This window comes from Humulus lupulus, chromosome 6 (genome assembly GCF_963169125.1).
Source record: "Humulus lupulus chromosome 6, drHumLupu1.1, whole genome shotgun sequence".
Classification (NCBI taxonomy): Eukaryota; Viridiplantae; Streptophyta; class Magnoliopsida; order Rosales; family Cannabaceae; genus Humulus; species Humulus lupulus.
Window position 1 is genome coordinate 22,125,653 of NC_084798.1, and position 11,714 is coordinate 22,137,366.

Genomic DNA, 11,714 nt, shown 5'->3' on the forward strand with positions numbered 1-11,714 from the left:
ATTATTACTTGGATAAACAACTCTATAGAACACTCCATAGGTACCCAACTAGCCAAGTATGAAACAGCGAAGGAAGTTTGGGACCATCTTGCAAGGCTGTATACTCAGTCTAACTTTGCAAAGCAATATCAATTAGAATCAGATATTAGAGCTCTTGAACAGAAAGATATGAGTATTCAAGAGTTCTATTCAGTTATGACAGATCTATGGGATCAATTGGCCCTTACTGAATCTGCAGAATTACGAGCTTTTGCACCATATATTGCTTGTAGGGAGGAACAACGATTGGTTCAGTTTTTTATGGCACTTCGTGATGACTTTGAGGGACTCCGTGGCTCTATTTTGCATCGTTCTCCACTTCCTTCGGTTGATTCAGTAGTTAGTGAATTGTTGGCAGATGAAATTCGTCTTAAGTCTCAAGCAGGAAAAGGCATCCTCCCAGCACCCAGTCCCTCTGTTTTGGTAGTTCCTCCTCGACACTTTACTCACCATGAGAATAAACCTCACACAAAGGTTGGAGTTGATGAATGCAGCTTTTGCAAACAAAAAGGTCACTGGAAGGCTCAGTGTCCTAAATTAGTAAATCGTGCACCTCAGCAACAAAGACATCAACTCAGACCTCCTCAATTCGGTAATCAACCGCCTCATTATGGTAGCCAACCACAGTTTGGCAACCACTCACAACCTCGACCATACCGTCCTCCGCAATTTAATGCCGCTGCTACTGTACCTCCATCTGACTCGTATGATTTTGGGGCCTCATCTTCCAATCCTGCTCTTGCTGCCCTCTCAGAACAGTTTCAAAAGTTTCTTACCATGCAGCCACATGCCATGTCCGCCTCTTCTTCGGTAGGTCAGCCCCCTACTAGCTCTTCAGGTATGACATCCTCTACATGGATTTTAGATTCTGGAGCCTCGCACCATATGTCTCCACATTCGAAATCTTTTGTTTCCTTGTGTCCTGTATCATCTGTGCCTGTCATGACTGCTGATGGTACTCCTATGCCATTAGCAGGTGTTGGTTCTGTTGTCAGTCATCATTTATCACTTCCTAATGTTTACCATATTCCTAAGCTTTCACTAAACCTTGTATCTGTTGGTCAATTGTGTGATTCTGGTTACTTAGTGTCTTTTTCTTCTACCTCTTGTCATGTGCAGGATTCGTAGTCTCAGAAGCTGATTGGGACCGGCCGTAGGCGGGGGGGGGGGGGGGGGGGTTTATATGTTTTGGATGAGCTGAGATTACCAGTATTTGCAGCTCCTAGTGTTGATCTGTCTTCCTTTCGATTGTCTCCATCATCGTCTAGTTTTTATTTATGGCACTCTCGCCTTGGTCATGTTTTAGCTTCCCGTTTAAGATTCTTAGCTTCTACAGGAACCTTAGGAGATTTGCAAGTTCATGATATTTCTGATTGTAGTGGTTGTAAACTTGCAAAATTTTCTGCTTTACCTTTCTGATTCTTAGATATTATGTGTCTTTTGTTGATGATCACACTCGATTTTGTTGGGTTTTTCTAATGAAATGTCGTTCTGATTTCTATGATATTTATGATCATTTTCGAGCTTATGTAAAAACTCAACATGCTTCTGTTATTAAATGTTTTAGATGTGATCAAGGTGGTGAATATACTTCAAATAAATTCTGTAATTTGCTTGCTTTAGATGGAACTGTGTATCAAACTTCTTGTACAGATACACCTGAACAAAATGGTGTTGCTGAAAGAAAGCATAGACACATTATTGAAATTGCTCGTTCTCTTTTGTTGTCCTCATCTGTGCCTAGTCAGTTTTGGGGAGAAGCAGTTCTCACTGTAGTCAACCTTATTAATAAGATTCCATCTTCAATCACTTCAGGTTTGTCCCCTTTTGAAAAACTATATGGACATATTCCTGATTATTCTTCTTTGAGAGTCTTTGGTTCTACTTGCTTTGTTCTTCGTCCTAGTGTAGAGCGTACAAAACTGTCATCACGCTCTGCACTTTGTGTGTTCCTTGGTTATGGTGATGGCCAAAAAGGATATCGTTGTTTTGATCCAACTTCTCAAAAATTATATGTATCTCGCCATGTTGTTTTTCTTGAGCATATACCATTCTTTTCTATTCCTGGCACTACTCACAACTTGACCAAATCAGATCTTATTCATATTGATCCTTTTTGTGAGCATACAAGTACCTCTTCTCCTCAAGTTCCTCAAATTGTAGAGTCTGAATCTTCTCCTGCTCCTATAGTCCCTTTTCCACGTCATTACTCTCGCAGGTCTCGAGCTATTGATACTGGTATTTCGCAGGCTGACATTTCTGAAACACCTCCGCCTACAACTGTTCTAGATCCTTCTGATACTGTAGATCCTCCTCGCTATCCTCAGCGCACTCGTAAGTCTACTAAACTACCACGTTTTGTTTATTCGTCTTATTCTATCCCTTTCACTTCGTTTTTAGCATCTATTCATTGTCTCTCTGAGCCTTTATCCTATAAAGAAGCAATTACTGACCCTCTTTGGCAGCATGCTATGAATGAGGAACTTTCAGCTTTGCACAAGACAGATACTTGGGATTTGGTATCTTTACCTCCTGGTAAACATACAATTGGTTCTCGTTGGGTTTATAAAATCAAGACCAAGTCTGATGGGTCTGTTGAACGCTACAAAGCTAGATTGGTAGCTAAGGGATTTTCTCAACAGTATGGTATGGATTTTGAGGAAACTTTTGCTCCTGTTGCAAAAATGACTACTGTCCGAGCTCTTATAGCAGTTGCATCTGCTCGTCAGTGGAAAATATCTCAGTTGGATGTTAAGAATGCTTTCTTGAATGGCGATTTACATGAAGAGGTCTACATGGTTCCTCCTCCTGGGGTCCCTCACAATCATGGAGAAGTTTGTAAGCTTAAGAAAGCTCTGTATGGTCTCAAACAGGCTCCTCGAGCATGGTTTGAGAAGTTCTCCAATGTTGTTACTTCTCTTGGGTTTCTCTCAAGTAATCATGACTCATCACTATTTGTTAAGTGTACCAATGCAGGTCGTATTCTCCTTTCCTTATATGTTGATGATATGATCATTACTGGTGATGATTTAGATGGAATTGCAGTGTTAAAGTCTCAATTAGCTTCTCAGTTTGAGATGAAGGATTTGGGGCCTCTTCGGTATTTTCTGGGTATTGAAGTTGCCTTCTCCCCAAAAGGCTATCTTCTTTCTCAGTCAAAATACACTTATGACATTATTGACCGTGCTCGTCTTACAGATACAAAAGTAGTTGCCACTCATTTTGAGCTCAATGTTCAGTATTCTCCTTCTGATGGCACTCCCTTGCATGATCCTACTTTGTATCGCACTATTGTTGGCAGTTTGGTTTATCTCACTATCACTCGCCCCGACATTGCATATGCTGTTCACATTGTTAGTCAATTTGTTGCCTCTCCTACTACTGTTCACTGGGCAGCTGTTCTTCGCATTTTGAGGTATCTTCGGGGTACTATCTTTCAAAGCCTTTTGTTTCCCTCCACTTCTTCCTTGGAGCTGCGTGCATACTCTGATGCTAATCATGGTCGTGATCCCACGGATTAGAAGTCTGTTACTGGTTTCTGTATCTTTTTGGGTGATTCTCTTATTTCTTGGAAAAGTAAGAAACAAACTGTTGTCTCCCAATCTTCCACTGAAGCAGAGTACCGCGCTATGTCATCTACTACCAAAGAAATTGTTTGGCTAAGATGGCTGCTTGTAGATATGGGTGTATGTCATTCTCAACCCACTCCTATGTATTGTGACAATCAGAGTGCCATCCAGATTGCTCACAACTCAGTTTTTCATGAACGCACCAAGCACATTGAGATTGATTGTCACTTCACTCGTCACCACCTGAAGTTTGGCACTATCACTTTGCCTTTTGTTCCTTCTTCTTTGCAGATTGCTGACTTCTTTACTAAGTCTCATTCTATTTCTCGTTTTCAATTTCTAGTTGGCAAACTCTCGATGCTTATTGTTGCTGCATCGTGAGTTTGAGGGGGGTGTTAGAGTTATTATTTGAGGGCATTTTAGTCTTTTCTTAATTATTGTTATTTTATATCTTTTGCCTTATATAAAAGGCTTGGCTTATTAGTTTTGTAACCTAGAATACATTCTCTATATTTTGCAATACACTCTAGCCTCCCTTTTCTCTCTTCATCTTTTTGCTATCTCTCTTTTGAGTTTTATGGATTGTGTCTTTGCATAATTATCAGTTATGTCTTCCAGGGTCATCTGAAGAGAATTTGATTTGTTTGAAACAAGATTACTTTACATTTGGGCTGCACAAGTCTCTTGAGACTTAGTGGTCATCTTTCATTTTCCATTTTTTTTTTTGAAACTTAGATGATATTTACTAAATGAAGATATTTATTGTTAGATCTTATAGACAAACAACATAATGAGTAGCCTGTAAGGGTGAGAAAAGGCTATAAATAAAAAAATCTTCATTGTCAACCAGTAACTGGGCAGTGACAGCGTAGCTGATAATGACAAGTCCATTAATGCAGAAAAAAGCCAGTGCAAGATCATATCATAAAGATGAAGATTTGTTTTAATTTTATTTTTTATTTTTTTATTTTGTAGGTAAATTTGAGCCACTACACAATTTGCGTTCATAAGTAGATGAAAGATCTAGGCATTAAATAGAGAGCTCAATCACAAAAAACAGAAATAATGAGCAAAAAACGTACCTCAGCAGCTTATGTGATACTAGTGAAGCTAGTACATCCTGCAAGTAACAATCAGTACTCTTTTTTATTTATTCTATTTAAAGTAATATTCAAGTTGGCCAAATCAGAAAAGGACTATTGGGCCTGGAGTTGTTCTGTTTTCTTTTCAACAAGCTGGATATGAAAGGCTTTTGACCACACAACTATGAGAGCATAAAACATAAGCATTGAATGATTGTAGAGTAGGATGTCAATAGCATGTGATTTCTCAAGGACCATTGCAGTCACTAGACCCCATCTATTTAATTGCTTCTTTACTCTTCAACTTTGATTTTTTAAAAGATATATCCCATCAAGGATCTTGAATGTGTATATATACACATAAGATTGGGGTTACTAGCACATCAATTTATAACATTCTCAAGTATATTCAGTTTTCCTGGCAAACCCTTTGAGAACTCTTTTCTTTCTTCTTCCTTTATATACAAAATGGGATTCAGATTTCCAAGCATTGTTCATGCCAAGAAGCTGATTCAGAGACCTTTTTCAAGTTCAAAAGATGTTCCAAAAGGGTATTTGGCTGTTTATGTTGGGAAAAACAGAATGAAGAGATTTGTGATCCCTGTGACATATTTAAACCAACCTTCATTCCAAGACTTGCTGAGTCAAGCTGAAGAGGAATTCGGATTCGATCATCCAATGGGAGCTCTTACAATTCCTTGCGCGGAAGATGCCTTCATCGATCTTATTTCTCGAATGAATGCCTAAAGATTGGCATACACACTGATTATTGACAATCTCTAACAAAAATGATTGTTGCAAACTTGCAATTTTTAAGGCGAACAATGCCTTTACCATGTATATATTTTTCCTTGGGGATCAACATAAAAAAGTTGTCCCTAAGATGGAAATAAATGAATACCATTCCAAAACTTTTACTACTTCGAGTTAGTATGCTAATCTTGACATTAATTAATTGTTCTCATTTATCCTCACACTTTATATGATTAGCCTCGCACTAAGCAAATTGCAGCAGTAATATTGCTTCCATATAATGTTATTGAAAGCATGCTTAAATATAGTTCAGTTTTATTAAAGGTTATACATTGAGTAAGAAGAGATGTGTAAGCCTTGGATTCCAAATCAAAGTAAGCCATCAATCATGTTCTCTAATTGGAGCTGCAATCATTTTATTGTGTATATTATAAATAGTCCCATAATGAGTTGTTTTCTTTGATAAGGCTGCAGCTACTTTGTAGAAACATAATAAATTTGTAGATAATCACCCAGAATGAAAAACTGTTCTTTATACAATATTCAATCAAGGGTTGCATTTGTTGGTCACTTATGCCAATTTTCACAGGTTTGCAGTAATAATTCATAAATGAAGTTTATAAAAGACTCAGTAGTTCGAAAAAAAAGACAGATCACCAATTTTATTATTTTTAATGAGTTGACTTGACGAGCAAACATATTTTTAGGTAGATATCCTTCTATTAAACGAATATAGTTAGTTAGTTAGTTAAGTCCCACATTAGTCACACACTAACATTTACTTCACTACAGAACTATAAAACACAAGGTATTAGACACTCAAACTCATACCTTTCTCGGCCTTTTGGCTAAGATCAAGTGTAGTATCTGTTCTTATCAGTTTAATATCTGATATGTGGGCCAATGGTCCACACGATATTAAATTTATTTTTTGAGGAGGAAAGCCCACTCCAATAGCTTGCTATTCGGGCTTTTGAGCGTGGCCTATGTCTTGCACTATTGCATGGGCCTGCGCACTCCACTAAAACCAGTTAAGGTTTGTTGTCAATGGTAATGAATATTATCATCTTAGGCCGTCTCCCCTCCCCCCCTTTGGTAGTGCAAAATTGAAAAATAGAAATGTGTTATTTGGGACAATATTTTTTACACTGCATTGGTACCCCATTCGAGATACTACACTGAAACATTTTCACCTTATAATCTTTAATGATGAATCTATACCTGAAATTGATATTGGTTTAGGTTTAGACTCCTTTCTCTCATGGCATGCATCATTTTTTAATTACCTACATTTACATAGACTGAACTCACTTTTTGGTTGACACCATTTCTTATTACATGCTACAACTTTTCATTGAAACCAAACTAACTTAACTGTATATTAACCTATCTATGGGAGTCAAGTAATCTTAAAAGAGAAATCCATCTCAAGTGTTGCAAGTTTATTTAAGATGGCTAAAATTTGATAAAATTTTGTTAGTTACAACTGATGTATATTTATTTATTGAAATTTTGTTAGTTACAATTGATATATATATATATATATATATATTTATTGAAGAAGGCATATGTTGCTAATGTGATTGTAGAGATTCTACTGGAAAGGTCTATGTCTGCTGGTTTTGTTGTTTCTTCCAGTTTTATCTTGCAACCATCTTCTATAAAAACAATATATTTTCACTAGGTTTTATTAAAATCAAATGGTCTTAGCTGATTAAGTACTGAAAATAGGCTGGAACAGGTCATTCAATCGAAACTAATTAAGTTCTTGTAAAAGGGTGCAAACTAAAATAAGTTCCTTTCCAAATCCAAACTAACTCGTGAGAAATGAGCTATGCAATACGGGTATAATTAAAGTTGCTCAGATTATGATTCAAAGATCTACTTGATGAAACCATTTAAAGGTTGATACATATATAATGACCATAACTCGTCAATATTACACTGAGTTATTTACAATCTGACTTTATATTATTTTACTCAATTTTGTTATGATATACTCATTCAGTGGTTATGAAGTTTTCCATACTAAAGTGGTAGATGTTGGATTAAAATCCTATTTTATGGGCACATATTAATAATGTATAATGCTATTATAAAGTGTGATATAAAAGTAAGTGACCAATTATATTATAAATATCATAGGGTATTAAAGTGTCATGGATTTAATATGTAGAAACAGGAAAGTGAATTTTTAATTTTATAATGGGCAAAATTGGAAATCACTAATTATAAATTATGGTTGTGATCCCTTATATATGTATTATTCTATTCTGTGTGTCATTCCCATTAACAGAAAAGAAAAGAGAGACTCTTCTCTCACAGAGATACATATTATATAGGAAGATCTAAACCCTCTATGCAATCTCCAATAATGGCATCAGGTTAGTGCTTCCGCTCTTGTGTTAATCTTCTTCTTTAATTTAGCAAAGGATCTATAGAATTATGATTTAGGATTTCTTATATATGCATTTATAATGACATGTTTTTTTGGATTATGTGTTGGAGATTATTGTTTGTTCATGTTATTTGAGTGTATTAGAAATTCTAACAGTAGAAGCAAGATATTCAATCATTGTATTTTTTGTTTTTTTTGAATATTTTGAAAGATTGAGCTGCTGACATCATACATGTTACTATGGTGGTGGGCTTAGTTCATTGCTCTGCATGTAAATTTAGCATGATAATCTACATCAGAATCTAAAAGAACAAAAACTTCAATAAAATTGTTGAAGAAATGTATTCATTTATATCGCATCTAGGGGTAATTGTGATTTGACTCATTTCAGTCCCTAAGGAAAAATATTTACATGATAAACACTTATTATTTAGTACTTGTGTTTTGTCAAAATACAAACTTAGGATCATATGTTTTTAATAATGTCCATCTGGTATCTTGTAATTTGAAATCGTATATATTTGATACATTGCTCGTATGAATTTCAAATTTAAATTTAATAACTTAATTACATATGACTGAAAGACACCTATGTCAGTGTCGTCTCCTTCCACTTTAGGCACTTAAGGGAGTGTGTTCCTCTTCGGCCTTTTCCTCGATTTACACCGCTGTCCTCGTCCAACATACTTTCCAACCAACTGATCAACTATTTCATTTGAAATCACAACATAGCCCATAGAAATTCCAAAAACCAGTCCACATCCATATCCAATTAGTGCAAATTTCCAATCAAATATTGCAGGGCTCGAATCATTTGATTCTTGCTCGAAGCTCACATCAATTGACTTATTTTCGCATGCCTTTGATAGTGGAAATCCACATAATTCTTGGTTTCCAAGATATGAATCATTCTGAAATGTGTTGAACTGATTGCCTGTAGGTATAGGCCCAACCAATTGGTTTCTTGATAGGTTGAGGACTTCAAGATATGTCAAGTCTTCCAATTGCTTTGGTATTACTCCCACAAGTTGGTTTAAAGAGAGATCTAACCACTCAAGATTTGTCAAGTTTCCCAATGATGCTGGAATGGAGCCAGTGAGCTTATTATGAGAAAAATTCAATCCTTTGAGGGATTTGAGTTTTTCAATAGAATTTGGAATCTTTCCTTCGAAATCATTTTTCGAGAAATCAATTGTTGTGAAGATGGTTTGGATTCTCACCAGCTCAACAAAGAATCCTTTTAATACCACTTTCACTGAATCGTGGTAATATGCACTATTGGAATGTTCATCACCAATGTATTTTAATGTGTCTGTATGAGAGTTCATCATTTCCACCATGTTCTCAAAATATTTCCTTGGCAAAAGACCACTGAATTCATTATTTGAGATGTCTAGGATCCGCAACTTTTGGAAGGGAGCCATGGCCTTGGAATCACTTATGGGACCATAAAATCTGTTGGATCTTAAGATCAGAACTTGTAACATTGGCAAAGAGTCCAACCAGTTGGGGAAGGTTCCATTTATCTTATTGTTTCCAACATCAAGGATCTCCAGCATTTTGCAATTGATTAAACTCTGTGGCAATGATCCCTCTAACTCATTTCCATTAAGGTTGAGGTTTATCAGCTTATTTCCATTTGCAAATGTTGAAGGGATCACACCATGAAATCTGTTATGTCGAAAATCGAGGACAGTGGCACTAATATTACCAATGCAAGGGGGAAGCTTTCCACTCAAATTATTGTGGGACAAATCAAGGATTTGAATGTTATCAAGCTTGCAAAATGAAGAAGGCAGCTTTGCACTTAGCTGATTGTTTGAGATTGAAAAAACAGCTATGGAAGGTGGCAGAGTTGGAAGAGTTCCTTGAATATAGTTGGAGTGAATGAAAAGATAATTTAAATTTTTCCATGGAATTTGCTCTATGTTTGTAAGAAAGTTGTGAGAAAGGTCAACGAAGTTTAGCGAGTCTGTGCCCATGTTTCCGAGCCATTTTGGAACTTTGCCTTGGATTTGGTTATTAGAAAGATCTACAACCATTAAATTTGTTAAGGCTTTCAAAAAGAGTGGGAATTGAGTTATATTGCAGGAAGATAAGCTCAGTTCAGAAAGCATGGGTAAAGTGTAGTTAATAGAATTTGAAGAAGCTGATGAAAAATTGTTAAATGAAAGATTGAGATGGTGAAGAATTTGCAACTTTGCAAACAGATCAAACTCTACCACACCAGCCAAATTATTTGATGAAAGATCTAACCAGAAAAGGTTCGATTGCAAAGAGACGGACCTTGGAATCATGCCTTGTAGCTTATTGTCATGTAAATCAAGACCCTCTAAAGAATGAGTTTGAAATTCATTAATGACACCTGTGAATTGGTTCCCATGGAGGTCTACATGCTGCAAAGAAGGAGCAAGAGATAACCAACAAGGCAGAGTCCCATTGAAATTGTTTTCAAATAAGAAGAGGATTTTCAAGTCCAAGGGAGGAGGTTTGACTGTTTGGGGAAGCTTCCCAATAAAATTGTTAACAGAAAGATCCAAAGAAATGATTCTACTGAAATTTAGAGAGGACCATGGAACTTGGCCACTGAAATTGTTAAATGAGAGGTCCAACTGAATGATTTGTGTGAAATTGCCAACTAGTTTGGGATAGGATCCTACAAATTTGCAAACAGATAGAAATAGGGAATTCAAATTCTTCAAATTTCTAGTTAGGTAAGCTATGTCTATTGAGAATCCAGATGAAGAGAGGTCCAGTTCCATCAGGTGACTACTCCAATTAGATTTTGGGAAAGAACCAGTCAGATTGTCGTTTCCCCAAAGATAAAGCTTTAGGAGGTTGGGCAGCCTGAAAATATTTGTTGGGAATTCCCCTTGCAATTTTGTGTCACTAAGATCAAGAGATATCAAAGAAGATGACAAATTCACAAATGAAGCAGGTAATACTACTGAAGACAAGTCATTGTTTGCCATATGAAGCTCTCTAAGATGAGTAAGGTTTTGAACAATTCTTTTCAAAGTTGAAGTATCCAATTTGACATCATCAGATGAAGATATATCAAGACTAGTCAATTTGGATAGGTGGGCAATCTCTAAGGGGACATAACCAGAAAATCCACTGTTAGAGATGTTAAGACGAGTCAAGTAAGTAAACTTACCAAATTCAGAAGAAATTTGGGAGCCGAAAAATCCATTACCGGAAAGGATTAAAGTACGAAGATGGCTGAGAGAGAAAAGGCTGTTGTTGGGTAGAAGAATACCTTGAAGTCCACTACAATGAACATTGAGGTTGATCACATGACCTGTCAGCTTGTCACATGTCACTCCATTCCATGTGCAACAATTTGTTCCATTTTCCCATGATGTTGTTTTATCATAACAATCATCATCTGGGTCAGACAAAGAAACTGAAAAAGAGTTCTTGAATTGAAGCAAAGCAATGCTTTCATCAAGATGGCATAAGGGAAAATGTAGGGAAGACAAAGACGATGAAGGATTGGTTTGTGAATAAAACAGTAAAAGGTAGACAAACCACATCAAAGAGGGCCAATCGGCCATCATAATATGATATACTCCTTTTCAGAAAACCAACAAACAAAATTTTGTGTCTGTACAATTTTCATGCCAAACCAACATAGCTATTTAAGTTTCTTGAAGTCGTCGATCCCCATGAAGTCTTTGCAAGGAAACAAAAAATCTCGCTATAGCTATTGTTGTCAAATTGAAAATCTGACTTGACTATTTTCCACAACTTGTTATTTGGTTCAGATTGTTTTCACATTTATCTCGTCATCTCACATAAGGTTAATAATTAAGGAACGTGATTTTATTAGCTTTATGGAAAAGAAGAAGTTGAAATCTAATACAAGTGGCT

The 11,714-nt window shown here is 36.3% G+C and overlaps 2 protein-coding genes and 1 non-coding gene across 3 annotated transcripts; 2 read left to right on the forward strand and 1 right to left on the reverse strand.

Moving 5' to 3' along the window:
* Positions 1-4,205: 4,205 nt before the first annotated feature.
* LOC133781863 (auxin-induced protein 15A-like) lies at positions 4,206-5,611 on the forward strand. The gene has a single exon (XM_062220972.1). It carries the CDS (start codon positions 5,159-5,161, stop codon positions 5,435-5,437), a length of 279 nt encoding a protein of 92 aa, XP_062076956.1. The 5' UTR covers positions 4,206-5,158; the 3' UTR covers positions 5,438-5,611.
* Positions 5,612-6,270: 659 nt separating this feature from the next.
* On the forward strand, positions 6,271-6,465 carry LOC133787203 (U2 spliceosomal RNA). The gene has a single exon (XR_009872238.1). It is a non-coding gene; the product is annotated as a U2 spliceosomal RNA (small nuclear RNA).
* A 1,694-nt stretch (positions 6,466-8,159) lies between these two features.
* Positions 8,160-11,604, reverse strand: LOC133781862 (receptor-like protein 7). Its single transcript, XM_062220971.1, has one exon. The coding sequence runs from the start codon at positions 11,399-11,401 to the stop codon at positions 8,465-8,467; it is 2,937 nt and encodes a 978-aa protein (XP_062076955.1). The 5' UTR covers positions 11,402-11,604; the 3' UTR covers positions 8,160-8,464.
* Positions 11,605-11,714: the final 110 nt, after the last annotated feature.

Coding starts and splice junctions, on each gene's coding strand:
- LOC133781862 (XM_062220971.1), bottom strand. CDS start 11,401: ATGATGGCCGATTGGCCCTCTTTGATGTGGTTTGTCTACCTTTTACTG.
- LOC133781863 (XM_062220972.1), top strand. CDS start 5,159: ATGGGATTCAGATTTCCAAGCATTGTTCATGCCAAGAAGCTGATTCAG.